Raw genomic sequence first — 23,398 nt, forward strand, 5'->3', positions numbered from 1 at the left:
GACATTGTACATTTTGTCTGTCATTCTTTGAAGTTATTCAGTGCGAGACGTAAATTTACTTTTTTTAATTTTTTTCTTACTTTTCTTTCAAAATTTTTTTCTTTGTATTTTTTTTAAATTACACAAATTAATACCTTTCATTTGAGATACGTTTTGTCAAAATCGGACTACACAATAAAAAGATAGAATTTTTTTAATTTTCATAAAACACCTCGCTACGCTCGGCATCCTAAGGGATGAAATTTCGATATCCTCGGAAAAAATCGTTTACTATGATGTCTACTATCACCATGCAAAGCGGCTTGCTTCCATCCAAAAGTGCAGCTTTTTTTTCATAACTAGTATGACTAATGGACAATTTTTTTCCGATAAATCTGTCTAATAACACTTGTATATTTAACTAAAATTCCCAAGTTGAATGGGGGGCTCCTTTCCATTTTAGCATTTTCGCTACCGTATCCTCTTAACCGTAGAGTCCCGTCACCATTAGATAGTGCAGTATAAAGCCCCAGGATGCAGTTAAACTGGTTATGATAATGTAGGTATATGCAAATAATATGGAGTCAAGCCGGTCGCGTGTCGATAAGGAATACAACATACATACAAGGGGGCAAAGTTGTATTTTAACGCCGAGTGTGGAATTGAAAAACGAGCAAATGAAAGGATTCTATAGTTGAAAGGTAAATCATCTTCATTACTAGATTCACCTTCTTTTATCAATTTTAAAGCAGTTAATTTGACTATATTCAAGGTCAAATTACTCTACCCACTAGTGGATAAAATGCGTTTTTACCCGCTGGTATTAAAGGATAAAACACGTGTTTCCGAGCTAGTGAGGGGAAAATGTTTGTTTACAAGCAATTTCATTCGGTTGGCGACAACGCGTGTTTTTCATAATTTTAATGTACTAGCCCTTGCCCGCGGCTTCGTTTGCGTTTAATTCGATTGCAGAATTCTCCATACAACACATTTCACCCCCCATTTTAGGGAAGTGGGGGGGTTACTCACCATCCCGTCTACTATCTCCACTTAAAGAATTGACGTGAGTTAATTCGTCGCTCCGTTTTGCCGTGAAAGACAAACGGACACACGCATTTCATTACCAGTTATATACCTAACTTATATATTTTTATACGACGTAGGTTACAAACAAGCATACAGCTCGCCTGATGGTAAGCAGTCCCCGTAGCCTATTGACGACTGCAACTTCCGACCTGCAAATCAACATACGCGTTAGCATTGGTCCGACATCCGATATCGGATCGGATAATGTGAAAACGCAATGAGGCGTGCGCACAAAGAATTGGGTGACGGCATAGAAAAAATCGCACACATCCAGCAGGCTTCCGTGGCTCAGTTGGTGAAGAGCGGCTGGACCACAATCCAGTAGGTTGCAGGTTTATTTCATTTTTGGTGTGATTTATTTCATTTTTCCTTTAATTTTATAGAATCGGCTGGACGGAGTCGGGAAATGGTAACTTCGTTTAGCTTAGCGACCTGAAATCGGACGCTTTCCGGCCGGAGGACAGAAAATGTACTCTAAAACACATATGTATGTGCTACTTTCCGTGTAAGTGTGGAAAAAAGATTCAGTGTGTATGTCACAAGTTTCATCGTGCAAATAGGTATATTGATTGGTACCTCTTTTCCGCACATCAACAGTACATTTGGTGATAGCTAATGCGCAAATTAGTCCTTTAAAGGCCTATGTCGAAACTTTGAAGGATTATAATACAGGCTGGTCCAAACCTTGACGTCAAAACAATTTTTTAGATTCCTCACATCATTGGCTATCAGAATATACCCCATGTAATGCCGATGATTGTACTTTTCGAGTTACGAATTTTTGAAATTTTCTTTCCTAAGAAATTCTTGAGGAAGTAATCTATACTATCTATCTATCTATACTATCTATCTATCTATACTCTATACTAATATTATAAATGCGAAAGTAACTCTGTCTGTCTGTCTGTCTGTCTGTCTGTTACGCTTTCCCGCTTAAACCACGCAACCGATTTTGATGAAATTTGGAACAGACAATCTTTAGACCCTGAGACAGAACATAGGCTACTTTTTATTTCGAAAAAAAGGGATGAAGGGGCTGAAAAAGAGGTTGAAAGTTTGTATGGGATTTCTTAATTTTAAATGATAAAACCATGAAACTTTATATTTTATCACTTGATAAGAAATCATTAAACATATATTTAAAGTCACATACAGGTCGAACGCGATTAATTAACATTATTTTTACCTTTAAAATAAACATGGTGGGAAATAAACATTAACTAAAAGCGGGTAGATTATATTTATTTGTCTACCCCGAACATTTATATAAATTAATATCGGGTAGTTTTGTGTTGTTTACATCTCCGGTGACATTTTGCTGGGACGTCAGTCTTCCGCGACCACGGCCAGTGCAACCTGGCCGAAACGTTGGGGAAAAAGGTAAAAATAATGTTAATTAATCGCGTTCGACCTGTATGTGACTTTAAATATGTGTACAAAGCGCGAGAACTTAAAGTGTTATATCATTAAACATCTTGATAAGTGATAGGGATAGGGATAGCGATAGGGATAGCGACAGGGATAGCGATAGGGATAGGGATAGCGATAGGGATAGCGATAGGGATAGCGATAGGGATAGCGATAGGGATAGGGATAGCGATAGGGGTAGCGATAGCGATAGCGTTAGCGATAGCGATAGCGATAGCGATAGCGATAGCGATAGCGATAGCGATAGCGATAGCGATAGCGATACGGATACGGATAATATGGGTATCGTTAGAGGGATACGGATAATCGGTCGGCGGTCTCTTACAATCAATGTGCTCTAAGACGATCGTTGTTTGCTTGCTTGAAGATTACGTTTGCGATAAGTATAAGCAAAATGTAAAAAATTGTAAGGGATAATAGAAAAAAGTACTTTTTACCCACCGATCATAGTGTCTAAATACGGGCTATGTGGGATGTTTATAAAGGTTTCCCCAGCGTATATAGAATTACCTACGCTGTGGTCGATGTGTAATATTTCTACAATCATTGCAAGCAAAAGTACATTATGTGCAATCGAAATAATCGCAGATAAATATACCTACAGAGAAACCTACGGTCCCTACTGATCCAAATGAAAATCTTAATGAATACTTTTATTACGCGGGCGAAGCCGCGGGTAAAAGCTAGTTAATTTATAAAAAAAAACTGTTGAGTTTTTTTACTTTTTTCTTTTTGTAAAATCATCACTACAAACAAGCTACAAACGGCGCATTTAAAAGGAAAAAAATCAACGTCCTCACTTTGATACAAGTTGGATAAAAAAATACCAACTTCAAAGTTTTACTTTCAAAACGTATCAAACTTACAGTTTGTACTTAAATAAGAAAATACCACCTATCTGAATGATTGTCGGTAATTTTACAACCCGCGCTTAACCTTAAGCTTCTTAAAAGCAAAAAAAGTGATAAAATATTGAACGTAAAACTTTGAAATTGGTATTTTTTTCCAACTTGCATCAAAGTGAGGACGCTGTTTTTTTTTTTAATAAATACTTCGTTTTTAGTGATGATTATGTAAAAGGAAACTAGCAAAAAAAAACAGTTTTTTTTCTAATACATTTTTTAAGGAAAAAAAATCTAAAATTCGTAACTCCAAAACTACAAAAAGTCGGCTAATATACATGGGGTATATTCTGATGTGAAGAATCTAAAAAAAATTTCTTGACGTCAAGGTTTGGATCACCGTGTATTGTACTGTAAAACCTTTTATAATACATATGTATGAATAGAATTTCCTACTTTTCGCACTTGTACCATAATTTAGATGATAAAATGAATTAAACCAGAATATTATATACTTAAGAATTTATTTTCGATATCATTATTGTATTGCACAAAACAAATGTAGTAATCACAAATCAGTATTCCTTGTAATCGAAAGCCGAGGCAAATCACAAAAAAAACTTAAAGTAACTTAGGCTAAAATGGAAATTAAAGACACACACTAACAATTAACCAACCAAAAAAAAGTCTGGAAAATCCTCAAAAAGGTTCCAAAAATTGGAGCGCAAGCTCTCTCAAAGAATATAAAAAATTCGCACCTATTTCATTGACGAATAATAACACTTTTTTCTGGTTAACTAGCCCCATATCTGCATTTCAAGTTGACTTGCCGAGTCTTCAAAGATACATCAAAAAACTGGCCGGATGCCTTCTTGTTAGTCTGACGGCAGTTCAAAAATACTCGTCAACATCTTAGTAAAAACGCCGTGAAGTTGTACTTGCAGAATAAAGGCATCGAAGTAGATGTGCGTACCCTTGAAATCTTGCAGGATAATCTTCATGGTTCAGTAAGGAAACCTCTTGAACTCCTGCAGAAGGCTATAGAAAGCTCTTTGTATCTTGATAGAGTGGAGGTAGACTTCTGCGGCGCGCTCTTGTCTGGAAGGTCAACTCATTTTGGGGTGGTATCTGCAGAATGGAGTCCTTAGTATGCGTCCAACCCATCGCCTAGAAACAGTCCATCCTGCCCCCGGAACAGCTAGCGCTGTTGTAACCATGGGCACGGCAGCATTCGTCCCTCTCAGCCGGTATACGGTCGCACACTTGGTCACAGGGCCCGACGCGAACAGCAATAGCCGTAGCCATGACAACGGCCAACACGACGAGGATCAGCAGGGTCTTCAAAGCCGCCATTTTGATTTAGAAGTTTCAACTTGACGTTTAGATCAGTTGTGTGAAGATTCGCCGGACGCTGAGCTTTATATAGGCGACGAACAACAATTTTGCCGGCGTTTTACTTATTTTGTTAGCTTGAGATATAAATATTTATCCAAACAGGTCAGGTTAGATATTTAATGATTGTTCAAGACGTAATAATAATCATATAGGTACTTTATATTATGTTGGTTGGTATAGGTTTGGTATAGGTTAGGTTAGGTATGTGTTGAAGTTCATTCAAAGGTCCAAATAATAACCATATTTAAATATTTAAAATACACATATATACATATATATAATTATAATATATATACAGGATGATTCATGAGTCGTGAGCTCGTGAGCAGGAGTGAACAGGGTACTGGGGAGGGTCACGCTGAGCAACTTTCATAATGGGGCAACACTGAATTGTGATTATTTTTCTTAACTATGACTTAATTGATAAGTACTTAATTGATAGCTAATTATCAATTACGTTCTAATTATGACTTAATTGATGATTAACCATCAATTAAGTCATAGTTAAGAAAAAAAATATATCACAATTTACTTAGTGTTGCCCCATTATGAAAGTTGCTCAGTGTGACCCTCCCCAGTACCCTGTTCACTCCTGCTCACGACTCATGAATCACCCCGTATATATGTACCTACTTTTTATCATGTTGGTTGGTACGTTATGTATGTAATTATGTGTTCAAGTTCAGAGTTTGTCACTTAGGTACATTATTAACTTATTTATTTTTATTTGTAATATATTTCTCGGTACATCTGTATAAAAAAATCATAAAAAGAACTTAAACTAAAACAGAATAAATACAGGGTGTTTCAATGAACGTAATACAAAACATGTTTTTCAAACTCGTCATCCTATTGCTAAAACACTATGTTAGGTCGCGTGTTGTTAAAATAGTTAATAATCATTAGTATATTATCACACCTCGGACACTGGCGATCAAATATATGAAAGAGGCGCGTTCCTAGCACACAGTCTAAGCTCGTGTAGGTGAACGCGTACTATGCTTGTATGAGTGAGATATTTATGAGTTATGACAGGTCGACTGTTCGCATTTTTGACAGGCGGTAACTGTGAGGTAACAGAGAGGGGGCGGCGGTACTTTCAGCGGGGAGCGGGAGTGGCCATACTGTACGATAGTACTCTTTATTATACTGTGATATTATTTTCCTAAATCCTGTTATTTTGGTTAACCATACCCATGGGTAACCTAGCTTGTTAGTTCAAACTTCAAACCTTCTGTCTGTCACTTTGCACAGCGATATTTTTGGCTAATTTTTCAAATTACACATGGCTCTGCTTGCCTAAAATCACTTTTATCTTATCCAAAACAATCAAAATACTGTGCAACAGTGTGGGCAGGCCCAATACTGAACAAATAATAACATATCTTTTTGTTTCAGACGGTGCGGTCTTGTTTGGCTGCGTCGTGTCGCTTTGTTTGACGGCCCACGTCAACGCCTTACGCCTACGAACTTTATTGTATTTTTAGTGATATATTTAGTTATTTTGTGTTTTAGTATATTGTGTTTTAGTGTTACGGTAAGTGGATGCATGCCGCAACTCAATCCGGCGATGGCACCACGCATGTGGATTTCTTTTGTGACCAATGCGACAACTCTTTTAAAACCCAGAGAGGCCTGAATATTCACATTACCAAAAAGCACCGTTTGTGTATCAGCCAAAATGACGCTGTTCTAAATTTCAACCCATCTGTGTTGTCCACTCCCCTTTCTGACGAACCAAATTCTACCCCCTTCCATTTATACCTTAGCGAACTCAAAAATAATGTGCCCGTTGTTAAAAGAGTTCCGCGCGGCGCCAGGATCACAGTCGCTAAGCACCTTTCAGGCCTAATTGTAAAATGCGTAGAAAATAATAAAATTGATGATTGGCACAATCTTTTCCTCTTTTCTTTCAATATCCTACATGCCAAAAAGGATAACAAAATTTCCTTAACACAAAAAATCAAAAATAATTGCGTTTCAAATTCTGCTCCACAAATTTCCTCTAATAGTTGCGCTTTATACACCTTCAATAGAACGAAATTGATTGAAAATAAAATTAGCGACGGTGATCTTAAAGGTGCCGCTCGGCTCCTATTCACAAGCGACGTGCTATCGCCAGATACTCCTGACACCCTTTCGGCATTAATTTCCAAACATCCCCCGGCTCCTTCAGTGCCACACGTGTTGGCTCCACCTACAACCGACCAGGCCTGCCTCCAAATCGAAGGCAAAGACGTTGTCGACGCCATATTTTCTTTTAAAAACGGTTCGGCGGCCGGCCTGGATGGGATCTCGCCCCAACATTTGAAAGACCTAATCTCTCACTCCAACAACCAACAACCAACTCTATAGCAACTAAAAGAGGCCCCTCCGCCATTCAAAAACCCAACACGGCTGGTCACCGCGGGGGAGAAGATCAATACCGATTTTTCTCTTGACCAAAACCCTCCAAAAAGAAAAAGAAAGTTAAAGTTAAACGACACAAGAAATGAAAACAATAAAAAACAACTCTACATAGGAACATACAACGTAAGAACTCTGTCAAGTCCAGCCAAACTTGTAGAACTGAAAAATGCACTTATAAATATTAAATATGATATTATCGGGCTCTCAGAAATAAGAAGACTAGGATACGGCGTTGAAGAACATGACGAATTTATATTTTGCTACAATGGACAAACCAAGGGAAGATACGGAGTTGGATTCATTGTTAAAAAACATTTAAAGTCCTGCATCAAAAGTTTCAGAGGACTTTCCGACCGAGTAGCACTCTTAGATATAAATATAAACAACCTGCCCATTACCATCATTCAAGTGTATGCACCCACTGAAGAGTCTGAAGAATTGGAAATAAAGCTATTTTATGACACTCTTTATAAAGCTCACCAAATGTCAAATAAAGAAGTGATAGTTATGGGCGATTTTAATGCAAAAATAGGAACGAGAACCACAGAAGAAAAGAAGTTTTTAGGAAAGTTTTCATTCGGGAAAAGAAGTCCCAGGGGACAACAGTTAACACATTACGCCCAAGAAAATAACTTGTCATTTATGAATAGCTTTTTTAAGAAAAAACCTAGTCAAAAATGGACATGGAAATCTCCAAACCAAGAAACTATGAATGAAATAGACTACATACTTACAAATTTTCCAAAGAGGTTCCAGGATGTACATGTTTTAAATACCATCAAGTTTCCATCAGATCACAGAATGGTAAGAGCAAAAATACTATTTACACACATGAAAAAGAGCCGACTAAAATATCAAACTTCTGTCTCTACACTAAAAAGCCAAAAGGAAGTAAGCTGCTACCTCCAGAACCTGGAAAAAAACATACAGTGTATAAAAATGGAAGAGAAATCAAGTGGTCAAAGTTTATACAATCAATTGGAAAAATGCATATTAGACAGTATGAAAATAGACAAAAATGCAGAGAAAGACAAAACACATAAGATTTTCACTGAAGAAACACTAAATTTAATTAACCAACGTCACAAACTACAGATTCTGAAACCAAAGAGCCACGATGAAAAACAACAACTAAGCTCTATCTACAAATTGACAAATAAAAATATCAGAAAAGACTATAATAACTACAGATCAAAAATAATAGAAAAGCATTTAATGACGAGCGGAAGCTGTAAACGTGCATATAAAGAACTTCGCACACACAAAACCTGGATACCAAGCCTATCAGAAAACTCTACGTCAACAACAAACAGAGAAAACATCCTCAAAATAGCTACGGACTTCTATGCTAACCTTTACGACCAAAAAAAACATGATAGAGTCGAAAACATAACTTTTCCTCTTCAAAACAACCTAAACCTAAATTGGACTACAGAAGAGATAGATAGAGAAATAAAAAGGCTGAAAACAGACAAGAGCCCAGGACCGGACGGCATTCCAAATGAGGCATTAAAATCAGCAAGAATACTACTCACACCAGTCATAACCTTTTTATTCAATTTGGTAAATGAAGAGCAAAAAGTACCTGAACAGTGGACAAAATCAAATATAACATTATTATATAAGAAAGGTGACCCAAAGGACATAAGCAACTATCGACCTATCAGTCTATTACCTAGCCTCTACAAACTCTTTTCTCAATGTATCTTAAACAGAATATCTACAAAGATTGACAATAACCAACCAGTGGAGCAAGCAGGGTTTCGAAAAGGCTACTCTACCATCGACCATATTCAAACTCTAGAAAATATTATGGAGAAATATAAAGAATTCCGAAGGCCTCTTTACTTGGCTTTCGTAGACTACCAGAAAGCTTTCGATTCTCTATCACACAGTTCCATATGGGAAGCGCTGAAAGCAAACAATATAGAAGAAATTTACTGTAACATAATAAAAAACATCTACGACAACAGCACTAGTAGGGTAAGCCTCGAATCAAAGGGCCCCGAAATAAAAATAAAGAGAGGTGTAAAACAAGGCGACCCTCTATCACCAAAGCTCTTTATTGCCGTAGTAGAGGTGATATTCAAAAAGCTCAACTGGAAAACATTTGGTATAAAAATTAACGAAAACTATCTCAGTCACTTACGCTTTGCAGACGATATAGTACTATTCTCAAATACAAGCTTACAACTAGAACAAATGATACATCAGTTACAGATCGAAAGCTCAAGTGTGGGACTAGAAATGAATTTACAAAAAACTAAACTCATGACAAACTATTTAAAACCACTGATAATGATAAATAATGAATATCTTGAATATGTAGATACCTATATATACCTCGGAAAACAAGTATCGTTTCACAGAGATAATAATCTAGAAGAAATAACTCGAAGAATAAACATATCTTGGCAAAAATACTGGGCCCACAAAGAAATATTAAAAGGAGATCTGCCGCTCACTGTAAAAAAGAAAGTAATGGACAGTGGCATCCTTCCTTGTTTAACGTATGGCTCACAAACATGGACATTTACAAAAGAAATAAAGGATAAAATTAGAATTTGTCAAACAAACATGGAACGATCCATCCTAAAAATTCGAAGGAAAGATAAGATACGCCTCTCTAAGATAAGAAAACTGACCAAACAAAACGACTTCTTAACCCACTCTATGAAGTTAAAGTGGAAATGGGCCGGACACCTAGCCAGAACACAAGACGACCGATGGACGAGCCACACCGTAGCGTGGCGTGGACCCAAAGGAAAAAGAAGAAGGGGAAAACCAACAAGAAGGTGGGTCGACGACATTAAGGACATAGCGGGAGACAAATGGCAAGAAAAGGCAAAGGACAGGAAACAATGGGCAAAATTGGAGGAGGCCTTTACCCTACCGAGGGGTTCTCATCACAAATAAAAAATAAAAAGTAACACTAAAAATGTACCTGAAATTTAAAATGTAAAAATTATTAATTATCTTTTAAAAATTGTCGCATGTACATTAAGTAAATTTTAATAATGCATGTAAAAAAGTGAGAAAAATAAAAGGCTTATTTATTTATTTATTTTATTTATTTATTTATAATCTCTCACTCCGTAGGAGACGCTGCTGAGTAGCTTATCTGTTCCCTCACAAAATTAATAAATTTTATGTTTTCAGGCAAAATCAATTCCGAAATTCTACCCATTCTATACGGTGCCAACCTGATTGCCCTAACCAAAAAGGACGGAGGGGTGAGACCCATTGCGGTGGGGTCCACACTGAGGCGTCTCGCATCAAAAATTGCGGTTAGACACGTTAGATCCAAATTGCAATCTCTTTTTGAGCCTATTCAGCTTGGTTTTGGCACGAAAGGTGGGTGCGAGGCAGCCGTCTATGCCCTTCGGACCTACCTTTCACTAGACGACTGTGAAATTTTAGTCAAAATTGATGTTAAAAATGCATTCAATTCAGTTAGTAGAGACACTTTGCTGACAGAAGTCAAAGATAAAATTCCAGAACTATACAATTACCTTTTCTATTGCTATTCAGAGTCATCCAAATTAATGTATAAGACACACGAAATTTCATCTGAAGTTGGCTGTCAGCAAGGTGACCCTCTCGGCCCAGCTATTTTCAGTTTGGCGATAAATCCAATAATTAAAAACTTAAAATCAAAATTCAATGTTTGGTATTTAGATGACGGTACCCTAGGAGGCGACGTGAATACTGTACTTTCTGATTTGTCTTACATAAAAAGCAGTTTCGAACTTATTGGTCTAGAGCTGAATTTCAGCAAATGTGAACTTTTTATTCAAAAGCCTTCTTATACGTTCACTGATTTTAAACCAAAATTTGACGTTCTGGCCCCCAATATCAAAATAGTAGACAAGTATTCCCTTAGCCTCCTGGGTTCTCCCGTATTTGAAGAATCTTTTCCCGGTTACGTTTCTAATTCCATATCTAAATTCAAAAGTCACACTGATCGGTAACTCGAAATTAGCCCTCATTATGCTCTCGTAATTCTTAAATTCTGTCTTTTTGTCCCTAAATTTACATATGTGCTCCGTTGCTGTCCTTTCTGGAAACATCAAAATTTACTGTCACCCATAGATGATTTAATCAAAATTAGTTTAGAGACAATCCTAAATATTCATTTGAGTGAGGCCTCCTGGTCTCAAGCATCCCTTCCTATTCGGTTTGGTGGTTTAGGTATTCGCAAAATTACCAGTGTCGCTTCCCCAGCCTTTTTGGCATCTACTCATGGCGCGTCAAATCTCATAGGAAATATCTTAAGGGCTTTGCCCACAAACTATGAGATTGCGGGCTTTGAGGATGCCAGAAATGCTTTCAAAATTGCCTGCCCAGGCAAAAACTTTCCAGACAATCCAAAATCACAAAGGAGTTGGGATAATATTTATTGTGATTTAGCTTACAATACTCTTCTAAACAACTTCACAGGTCCAGAACACGCGAGGCTTTTGGCGGTCGGAGCCCGGGAAGCCGGTTACTGGCTACATGCCCATCCCTCACCAAACACTGGTACTTTCTTGGATCCGACCTCCCTTAGACTGGCGATTGGCCTGCGACTTGGGGTTTCGGTGTGTACGCCACACATATGCTCTTGTGGCACGGACGTGGACCGACTGGGACACCATGGATTATCTTGTCAAAAAAGTGCAGGCCGTTTTTCGAGACATGCGTCGCTTAATGACATTATCCGTCGGTCCCTTGCAACCATCAATGTGCCTGCTCTCCTCGAGCCGACTGGCATAATCAGAGATGATGGCAAGAGGCCTGATGGAGTGTCCTTGGTCCCTTGGAGTATGGGACGAATGTTAGTGTGGGATGCTACCTGCGTAGACACATTGGCACCGTCTCACCTCCAACGGACCAAGATAAAAGCAGGCGCAGCGGCAGAAAGTGCCGAAATTTTGAAACGTAATAAATACAAAAGTCTTGGCAAAGAATACCTTTTTGTACCCTTTGGTGTAGAAACTCTAGGTCCATGGGGCCCCAGCGCGAACAAGTTGTTCACAGAAATCGCGAAGCGTCTGGTTGAGGTAACTGGTGACCGAAGAGCTGGCGACTTCCTCGCTCAACGTATCAGCATTGCGATACAGCGAGGAAATGTCGCCAGTATCCTTGGTACAATGCCTCAAGGGCCTATTTTAGACATTAGCTAGCTTTTAAGTTTAGTCTTAGTTTCTTATATAATTATGTAAATATGTTCATGTAAATAAAGAGTTTATACGTTTTGAAGTATAAACTCACCTTTTTTGTTTATCTAGGCTGATATTTTATGAATAAAATGCATTCTGAATTTCTGACGTGTTACTTGTCACAATAATTTCATTTTCATTTATTTATTCTGCGATCAACATAGGATCATAATTATAACTATTATTAAAATTAAAATACAAAACGGGTATCGTTAGACCAATCTATAAAAAAGGTAAAACTGATATTTATGAAAACTATAGGCCTATAACAATACTACCAATAATAGACAAAATCTTTGAAAAATACATATCTAAATTAATATTAAAATTCTATGACACGCACAACATACTCACGGATAGACAATTCGGATTCAGGCCCAAAAAAAGTACGACTATGCTCTTATCAGAATTTACAGAAGAAATAAATAACCACTTAAACAATAAAGAACATGTGCTCCTAGTTTTGATAGATTATAGTAAGGCATTCGATACCTTAAAATACGACTTATTAATCGAAAAATTAGGCAACACTGGCATAAGAGGTCCTTTACTAAATTGGTGTAAAAGTTATCTCAACGACAGAAGTTACAAAGTCAAAATAGGTAACTCTCTGAGCGAAGACGTGGATGTGACTATCGGCACAGCTCAGGGATCAGTACTCGGTCCGTTACATTATCTGTCGTACGTGAATGATGCAGGTAATGTAATCAAATACTGCTCCATCTACCAATATGCAGATGACACTTGCCTGGTCATATCAGACAAAAATGTAAATGTAGCTCTTAAGAAACTACAAGCTGACTTTACCGCTATAAGCAAATGGTCACATGATGCAGGACTAGTACTGAATGCACAAAAAACCCAGTTAATACACATATGCTCACGCCGTAGATTAGAACCAACCAATATTAAGCTTATAGCTCACAATCATAACTGTCTTCATGTAACAACCGACAACAACTTGTCTAGATGCTCATGTCCAACAATACAACAGACTAATCAAGCCGCATACCTCGGGATCATCATAGACGAACGCTTTAATTGGGGTCCACACATTGATGTTGTGTGCGATAAATTGCGAGCAATACTTTCAAAGTTCTCGATTATCAGATATAAAATACCTTACAAAATATTAATCAACATGTACAATTCACTAGCTGAATCAATCATAACATATGGGCTTACAAGCTATGGTAGAACGTTTAAAAGTTACTTAGACAAAATATACAACCTTCAACTTAGACTACTAAAGCTTATAGTTCCCAAAAACATAAAAAAACAATTTACAGACGACTATAGCAAACTGTTCAAATTCTGTAAGGTGATGCCCATTCATTCTAAATTACAATACCTAATTTTATTGGAAAACATTCATAACAAAGAAATCATGAAACCTCTCGAACTAAAAATAAACCTAAGAAAGATTTCTCAAAAGAAAGTAAGAATTATTAACAGTATCAACAAATATGGCGAAAGAACAATAGCGTATATTGCACCAAGACTATTTAACGAGATACCCTTAAACCTAAAAGAAACTATAAACGAGAAAAATAAAAAAAACTTACTTAAAAAATACTTTTTTGATTGCATCTCAACATAATTTCTAACATAATATGTTAAAATTATTAATTATATATAATATACTAGCTTTTACCCGCGGCTTCGCCCGCGTAATAAAAGTATTCATTAAGATTTTCATTTGGATCCTTAGGTTTCTCTGGTATATTTATCTGCGATTATTTCGATTGCACATAATACTTTTGCTTGCAATGATTGTAGAAATATTACACATCGACCACAGCGTAGGTAATTCTATATACGCTGGGGAAACCTTTATAAACATCCCACATAGCCCGTATTTCGACACTATATGATCGGTGGGTAAAAAGTACTTTTTTCTATTATCCCTTATAATTTTTTTACATTTTGCTTATACTTATCGCAAACGTAATCTTCAAGCAAGCAAACAACGATCGTCTTAGAGCACTTTGATTGTAAGAGACCGCCGACCGATTATCCGTATCCCTCTAACGATACCCATATTATCCGTATCCGTATCCGTTTCCGTATCCGTATCCGTATCCCTATCTCTATCCCTAATCCCTATCGCTATCGCTAATGCTATGGCTATCGCTATCCCTATCGCTATCCCTATCCCTTATCAAGATAACACTAAGTTCTCGCGCTTTGTACACATATTTAAAGTCACATACAGGTCGAAAGCGATTAATTAACATTATTTTTACCTTTTTTCCCAACGTTTCGGCCAGGTTGCACTGGCCGTGGTCGCGGAAGACTGACGTCCCAGCAAAATGTCACCGGAGATGTAAACAACACAAAACTACCCGATATTAATTTATATAAATGTTCGGGGTAGACAAATAAATATAATCTACCCGCATGTAATTATTTACGACATCACATTAGAAACCTCAAAAATAACAGTACTTCTCCACTATTTAATGGATGTTATTATACATATAAACCTTCCTCTTGAATCACTCTATCTATTAAAAAAAAACCGCATCAAAATCCGTTGCGTAGTTTCAAATATTTAAGCATACAAAGGGACATAGGGACAGAGAAAGCGACTTTGTTTTATACTATGTAGTGATATCGCTATCCCTATCCCTTATCAAGATAACACTAAGTTCTCGCACTTTGTACACATATTTAAAGTCACATACAGGTCGAATGCGATTAATTAACATTATTTTTACCTTTTTTCCCAACGTTTCGGCCAGGTTGCACTGGCCGTGGTCGCGGAAGACTGACGTCCCAGCAAAATGTCACCGGAGATGTAAACAACACAAAACTACCCGATATTAATTTATATAAATGTTCGGGGTAGACAAATAAATATAATCTACCCGCATGTAATTATTTACGACATCACATTAGAAACCTTAAAAATAACAGTACTTCTCCACTATTTTATGGATGTTATTATACATATAAACCTTCCTCTTGAATCACTCTATCTATTAAAAAAAACCGCATCAAAATCCGTTGCGTAGTTTCAAAGATTTAAGCATACAAAGGGACATAGGGACATAGGGACAAAAAAGTGACTTTGTTTTATACTATGTAGTGATAGTGATACACATTTACAAAGATATTAAATAAGAAATAATTAAACACCTACAACTAATTAAGCTTAATAGCTAATGCATATATATTAACTAATTGTTCTTGGATTAATTATTGGCTGGTAGCTAAGAAAATCATCCTGTATCCGCCACTCGCCCCACTCAGTGCCTACGCAAACTCGTCCGATCTATTCTAATTAACGTCTACTTAACTAACGCGATACGCTTACGGAAAACCTTAGCCGCTTAAGTCCTTCTTGACGCGCACGATGCAGTGAGATAAGGAATGCAATGCACGGTCGGTTGTGTATCTACTTGAGTGGGTGCTATTTCATTTTTACCCGCTAATTTTGTAGTGTAAGTTATTGCTTTGTAATTTTAATTTATCCTATGTATCACAATAAATTAAATGTAAAATGTATCCACGAATCGAGTGTCAACACAAACCTGATAGGGTTTCATGGCACTCTGGTGTATGAACAAATGTAAGATTTTTAATATAGAATAAATAAAAAAAAAATAAAAATAAAAATCATCAACCCAACTCACGTATAGTAAGACAAGCAATGACGTCGCAATGAGTAACCACACTTCGAGAATTTGATTTATATATTTTGTTAGAAAATTAGCAAATTTTATTACCTGAATGCGTGCATTATTAGAGCACCCTGTATATATACTTATTTATTTGGATATAATTCGATTTGTACCTCTACTTCTGTGGCAAGGTGGAAAATTTTGCTGGCAATCGACATATCTAAATATGTAGTTGCTACTCGGATAAAGGTCATTTCAAATTCAACAAATTGTTTTTCCATTACGAGACAAAAATAGACGTTTTCTATAAGTAGGTATTTTAAATATTGTTTTAGTGTTTAGTTTTTTATATACATTCGTCATGTCCGTCCGCTGCCTGTTTGTCCGTGTGTCACAGCCAATTCATTCGAAACCTACATACATAGCTGGGCATTAACTCGTTAATCCGTTAATCGTTAATTAACGAAGTTAACATTTCGATTAACGGATTAACTTTTAAGTTAACTTTAAAAAATGTTAACGGATTCGTTAACTTCCGTTAAATTTCATAGAGTCCGTTAATCCAGCACCCCAAGCGGCTCGCTGCGCCGCGAAAACCACGTTCATACTGCTACTGTAAAAGCCCGTAGTACGGCAAAACCTAGGTTTTATCGGTAAAAGCAGATCCATCGGTTATAAACAGTCTAAAGACCAATTGGCGACTTTGGATCACTTATTCGAGATCTCTAAATCTTATTAGGCGTGCTAGATCGATCACTAACGAATAGAGTGCATCATCAGGCATGACAGACAAATCGCGCAACCGACGCATCGAGTTAGAGTCCGGCGCGGGCCTTAGATTACTCTACCAAGTTATCGTGGCCCACAGCATCGAGTTGTCATCTCAAATCTCAATCTGAAGAACCGACGCACCACGATCGCGACCGCATGAATGACCCAATAATTACCAATCCGAAGTAAAACCTACGATTTAGCCAACCAACGGCGGTAAAAGCCCGAAGAGACCGTAATTATTACATTTCGGTTTTTTACCGATTGGCGTCACAGGTTTTAATGGTTTTTGGTGGATACTTACTAAATAGAAATACATAATACCTACAGTAGAGTCCTATTTTTATGACGTGTTAACGGATTATCGATTAACTTTAACTTCCGTTAAATCTACCAAAATGTATCGCTTTAACGATTAACGAAGTTAACTATTTGATTAACGGTGCCCAGCTATGCCTACATATAATATGATATGTAATATGTAGTTCCTCAGTTCAAACTGGTTCAATAATAAATTATACTCATCGTTACCACATCTCGGACACAATCTTAGCTCGTGTAGGTGAACGCGTACCATGCTTGTATGAGTGAAATATGACAGGTCGACTGGTCGCGTTTTTGACAGGCGGTAACTGTGAGGTAACCGAGCGGGGGTGGGCGGCACTTTCAGCGGGGAGCGGGAGTGGTCATACTGCACGATGGTACTCTTTATGTATGTGTACTTTCACGAATGGCAAAGATGGTGAACCGCCTAGTTTGTTTCGTAGGTATGACCAAGTGTCCATTTCTTGCTAGGAGAGGAATAAGATAGCACTTTAGTGTCAAAAAGCAATTGTTAATAAACTTACATGATGAACTAGCTCTGCAGAATGCCCCCACAAACATTGTGCCGCGGTAGGCGGGGCCGGGTTATAAAATTATACCATTTGCAAATGGTGGTCAGTCGGCTTAGTTGGGTTCTGGTACTCTCGAAGCAGAAAAAGAGGGGTTGACTTATTACGGGCAGCTGCAGTTTCATAATGACCGGGCAATGTGATAAAAAATGGCGTTCAGGCAAACTTGTTAAACTTATTATCAAATTGCCCAACCATCATGTAGCAGTATCATAATGCCCCGGGCAATGTGATAAAAAATGGCGTTCAGGCAAACTTGTTAAACTTATTATCAAATTGCCCAAAAATCACGTAGCAGTATCATAATGCCCGGGCAATGTGATAAAAAATGGCGTTCCGGCAAACTTGTTAAACTTATTATCACATTGCCCAACACTCACGTAGCAGTATCATAATGCCCGGGCAATGTGATAAAAAATGGCGTTCCGGCAAACTTGTTAAACTTATTATCACATTGCCCAACACTCACGTAGCAGTATCATAATGCCCGGGCAATGTGATAAAAAATGGCGTTCCAGCAAACTTGTTAAACTTATTATCACATTGCCCAACAATCACGTCTACCTCTGGCTTGCCTTGAGCCGTCCAGAGTGGAGTCGTTAGGGCTACATGCCCCAGGGGTGGAAGTGAAAATTTGCATAAGACGCGAGTTGGTACAGTGGCTTAACAGCCACTGGGCAGAAAGCGGTGTACACCTCTCGACACCCTTGAGTTCTCACACCGGTGTTGCCCTTGAGCCATCTTGGATGTCGCTTTTTGTGGGGGCCCATCTTGTGGGGACGAGTCACCGTCTGCCGGAAATAAAATTGGATACCGTTTTATTAGGCAGGCGTCCGGTTTTTTATCCATAGCCCAGTATTTAGTCCATCACTTTCATCAAAATAGACCAGTTCATTTTAGATTCCATTAACTCTCAAATAGTCCTTACACCCTGGCGGGTGTTGCCTCTGCGTGTGTCCCATGATATGGGCAAGGGCAACATCCGCTCGGTGTACCCCTTACATTTCATTAAAGTGTCGAAAGGGCCTCTACGCGTTGGCTTCGGCCCCGCGCACGCCTCCCAAAGGTCCGGAATACCATTGTTCCGTGATGGGAAAGACATACAAATAAAGTATAGGTACAAATTAAGTATAATATTTGAAGCCGGTGATACTCGAAGCAGATTAAACTGATACTTAGCTATCTACTTTTTTCTGAAAACAACTAAAACAAGTTTAGATTAAACTAAACGACTGAAGCACAAATTGCAATGCGTTTCATGAACTGTTCCAGAACTCGTTTGATAAACAAATTTAGTATAAAAACCATCGGTTTTTCGTCATTTTGACACAATTTGCTTCCGCTCTTCGTGGATTCAGGTGAGTAATCTATAAAATGAAAATGAAATATTTATTTTTCAAGTAGGCATATTACAATGCGCATATGAACGTCAAATAAAGCTACGCCGGCTCTAACCCTACGCCTCAGCCTCGAGAAGATTTCAGTCCCCCTCAGTCGGGACTCGGGAGGGATAAGTTTTAATTTTCTGTTTGACATCAAATAAGAGTATTTACGAGAGTGAAAAGTTTGGTAAAAATTTAACTATTTGTTTTATTTTTGATAAAGTATATACTTATTTTTCAACTTAGTCTCCTTCTAACTCAATACACGTGTTTTAACGTTTTTCTAGTTTTCAATTCCTGCCATATAACATGATTTCTCCAACCCTTCTAAATAAGGTTTTTTTTGGCCAACGATTATTTGGCACAGAGTTACGGATACCAGATATATACTATAGGTATTTAGGTACCTACCATAGTTTTTATGAACTAATTTCATGTTCTACACAGTCAAAAATCCTTATAACGTCTGAGTGCAAACTCATATTGGCCTCAGTCAATCTGTATGGCCGCTGTACACATATGGCCAACGGTTCCACCAACCCCCTTGGCCAAGCGTGTAGAGGGCTACTTGGCCGTAAGTTGGCAGTTGGCGCTTGCGCTTGCCGGCCAACCGATTGGTGTCGGTTTTTTGTCCACACATCAAAGGATCTTGGCGCCAATGGCCAACTGCGTTTACACGTTGGCGCTTCATTCAGTTGGTCGTCAGCCGTCAGAGAGGACAGTAGTGAAATATTTACGAAAATAATAAGTTTTCAGTACAGATGGTGTTTTTTTTACGCACTAGTGCGAGAAGTGGTTCATTATTTGTCAGGTCGAAACTTCTGAGGGCTATCTGTACTGAAAAACGTCGTACGATACACGTGCGAAAAGGAAATTCGTAACTCGTGTCGATTTAAAACACTCCCTTCGGTCGTGTTTTAATTTATCGCCACTCGTTTCGAACTTCCTTTTTTACGCACTTGTATCGTAATGTACTATTATCTATGCCAATAATAGTGTAGATTTTAGGAAATAAAATAACCTTGCAAATGTTTAATGTATTTCCTAAAAAAGATAAATGTTCTTATCAGAATATTCAAAAAATTGTTAATATTTCAAATAATTTAATTTTACTACGGGGTTATTATTTTTTAATCAAATTTTTCTGACAACGTCTATGACCTAGAATTTCCTAGACTTTTCAAGTGATTGGTTCGCCAATGTGTAAACAGCGGCTCTTATCTTGGCCAAGGGGTTTCACAAAGGGTTGGTGGAACCGTTGGCCATATGTGTACAGCGGCCATGAATGTCCTATAATATTTATTCTCTTTTATTTTTATTTATATTGGGCGTGCAGAGTGACGGGAACGCGGCGTGCATGTCAAACAATTGAAGCTGATACAAGTGTCCTAGTGTACGCTCTATAGGCTGGGCGTACGCTCGCCCGCCCCACTGCACGCTCGCTCCAAGCGTCCATTCGTCTCACTAAACGCAAGTTTGACGACCGGCCTATCCGGTAGTGACCCTGCCTGCTAAACCGCGGTCCCAGGTTCGAATCCTGGTAAGGGCATTTATTTGTGCGATGAGCACAGATATTTGTTCCTGAGTCATGGATGTTTTCTATATATATAAGTATTTGTATATCATATATATCGTTGTCTGAGTATCCACAACACAATCCTTCCTGAGCTTACCGTGGGACTAAGTCAGTTATATAAGATTACCACGGAATGGGAGCCCCACGAGTCAAACCGGGGATCCGGCAGGTCACGTCGGCGATGGCGGGATAACTTGGACTCATTTTTGAAAGATTGGCCCGATGTTGCTCCAAACAGGATGAGTGGAAAAAGAGGGGGGAGGCCTTTGCCCAGCAGTGGGACACATTAGGATCTAAATAATAATAAATAAATATTATAGGACATGCTTACTTATTCTTCTTATTGTTATTATGCTCATTTATTTAAGTTCATTTAATTATTTTCAGGTTGTAACGTTCTTATTTCAAAATGGCCGCTCTCAAGACTCTCCTTATCCTGGCAGTACTAGCCATAGTCCTCTACAGCACAGCCGCTGAGTGGGTGCAACCGTGTGACCAGGTTTGTAGCATGAGTAGCATCGCACTCAAATGTGGCACTGAAAAGAAAATAATGATAAGTCTTAAGTCTAGTCTCTAGAAAAAAGCGGAAAATTGGAAAAAAGATAGGCGTGAATGTTTATCGCCCCGTAGAACATTTTAATTTCGCGTCTTTTTTTTGGAATTTTATGGTTTAGTAACTAGACCTTTCTATAGACGGTCAAAAAAGAGGACAGGTTAAAAAAGGCGGCAAATTTTAAAATCGCAGACTAGCAACACTGTGTTTTAAATTGTGCCAGATTGAGATTCTGATAGAAAGTGACACAAAGATTGACATGGTTGACATTGTTGCGTCTTTTTTTAAATAGTCAAGTTTGATTAAAATTGAATTCCATGGCAGAGATGATAATGTTTCAGCGATGTGTAAATTGAAGGCCGGCAACAGACAGTCTTAAAATAATCTGAAAAAAAAAAGATTTTTATACAATCTGTCAGATCAATCTAACAATTCTGTCAGATAGATCTGACAGATTGTATACAACTCTTTTTTTTTTCAGATTATGAATTTTAAGACTGTCTGTTGCCGGCCAGGATAATAATTATTGTGTTTGCGGCTGTTCGACGTATATTGCTGCTTTTTGTTCGTTATATAGGGATACCATATTTTACTGCTGTACGTTGCTACGGTCATATTTCCGTTGACAGACTATTATTTTGCTTCAGAATGAGTAGGTGGGTCAAAAAGTGTGTCCACATGAGAGGGCATTGTTTGGGCTGGTGTCCCTCTCACACTTACTGACAATGTCAACATTATTCAGTGACGTCATCACTGTCATAAATTGGGGATACCAGTCAATTTTCAAAGTTACTACCAAATCTACTAATACCCAATTGAAGGTATTTTTTTAATCATCGTATTTTTATTGGTATCAAAATAATTACATTATAATTATATGCCAATTCTTTAAAATATATCGAAACCCTAGTTTGAATATAACACTAAAATAATATAAGAAGTTATAAAGTCAGGTAATATAAAAAAAAAAAAAAATATTTATTTTCAGATAACTATGATCCATATATTATTAATATACAGATAAAAATACTACTACTATGGTAACCTCATTAACACTGGCCACACGTGCGAGAGGGACACCCATGGGACACCAGCCCGAACTATGCCCTCTCATGTGGACCGTTTTCGCTAGTTTGATACATTCGCCTTTCTGTCTCAGTGATATTAGGATAAGGTTCAATCTAGTAGGGCAAAAAATGTGATTGTGATGTCCCATGTAAAAGGTCTTTGTTTTCCTTTTACACATAACATCCTTAATATTTATAAATTAATATAATCCCTATTTATAATATACGCAAGTATGTATCACCTAATTGTATTACTTAAGTCGCGCAATATGCCGTCCCGCACTCCTCGCTGGCTCCACAGAATACCAGCGCCGTTGGCAACGCCTAGTCGTGCCAACTGCATTGCTGAGTGGAGACCATTTCAGCTTCACATATTCTTTTCATCTGTTTGTATTGTTTTCTTCTTCTAGATTTTATAATTGTTTCTTTGTACTTTATTCGTTCTTATGTAATGCAATGACGTGTGTTGCCTGAATAAACATTATTCTATTCTATTCTATTCTATTCTATTCTTTACAGGTGTGCAACCGCATCCCACCGGAGAGGGACGAATGCTGCCGCGCGCACGGGAAAGGCCGCGCCTTCTGCTGGCGGGGCATGATGTGGTGCAACGACCCTTAGGCCTTATCTAATGAGGGACTCAAGTTGACCTTTTAACATAATGTTGTGTTAAGATGTATATGAGTTATTAAAATATTGTTACTAATTTTGTTTTTATAAAATATCCCAAATTGCCGATTTGTACTGTAACAGAACAAGCGTCCATGACGAGGAAATGGACTCGTTATGACATATAAAACTTACGGCGAATTAACTTTTCTTTGACCAACTTTTTGGTGCATATTTTCTTCGGGATTTCATTGAATATTTTGACAATGTCTGTGATGCTTAATCACATGTTTAGGGGTAATTCTCAAAATAGTGGCATCGTACCCTGCCATCACGTTTTTGAATAGAAAGTATGCGAAATATATAATTTTCACATATAATTAAAATTTTCATAAGTAGGCATTAACGTGACACATCGAGGCCAACACATATTTTTTCTATAAATATAATACTTTTGTAAAAAAAAAAATAAAGAAGACCGTTTTCTACTGTACCCTGCCTTGTCACAACGCGACACTGCTCAAGTTTTCGCTCTATAGATTATTAAATTGCAGTTTTATGATAATAAAATATCGTTTTTT

The 23,398-nt window shown here is 37.7% G+C and overlaps 3 protein-coding genes across 4 annotated transcripts in view; 2 read left to right on the forward strand and 1 right to left on the reverse strand.

Moving 5' to 3' along the window:
* LOC125239273 (zinc finger protein OZF-like) overlaps positions 1–23,398 on the forward strand; it is an 85,173-nt gene that overhangs the window by 46,429 nt on the left and 15,346 nt on the right. The gene's annotated exons all lie outside the window — the stretch shown is intronic.
* LOC125239276 (spodomicin-like) lies at positions 662–22,914 on the forward strand. 2 transcript variants are annotated; one of them, XM_048146815.1, is made up of 3 exons: positions 662–680; positions 20,976–21,087; positions 22,728–22,914. In XM_048146815.1, exons 2-3 carry the CDS (start codon positions 20,998–21,000, stop codon positions 22,827–22,829), a joined length of 192 nt encoding a protein of 63 aa, XP_048002772.1. In that variant the 5' UTR covers positions 662–680; positions 20,976–20,997; the 3' UTR covers positions 22,830–22,914. The 2 variants fall into 2 exon arrangements, with proteins under 2 accessions (XP_048002772.1, XP_048002771.1); XM_048146814.1 differs by lacking the exon at positions 662–680 and adding an exon at positions 18,954–18,988.
* Positions 4,273–4,741, reverse strand: LOC125239279 (spodomicin-like). The gene has a single exon (XM_048146817.1). The coding sequence runs from the start codon at positions 4,686–4,688 to the stop codon at positions 4,503–4,505; it is 186 nt and encodes a 61-aa protein (XP_048002774.1). The 5' UTR covers positions 4,689–4,741; the 3' UTR covers positions 4,273–4,502.

Source organism: Leguminivora glycinivorella, chromosome 25 (assembly GCF_023078275.1).
Source record: "Leguminivora glycinivorella isolate SPB_JAAS2020 chromosome 25, LegGlyc_1.1, whole genome shotgun sequence".
NCBI classification, from domain to species: domain Eukaryota; kingdom Metazoa; phylum Arthropoda; class Insecta; order Lepidoptera; family Tortricidae; genus Leguminivora; species Leguminivora glycinivorella.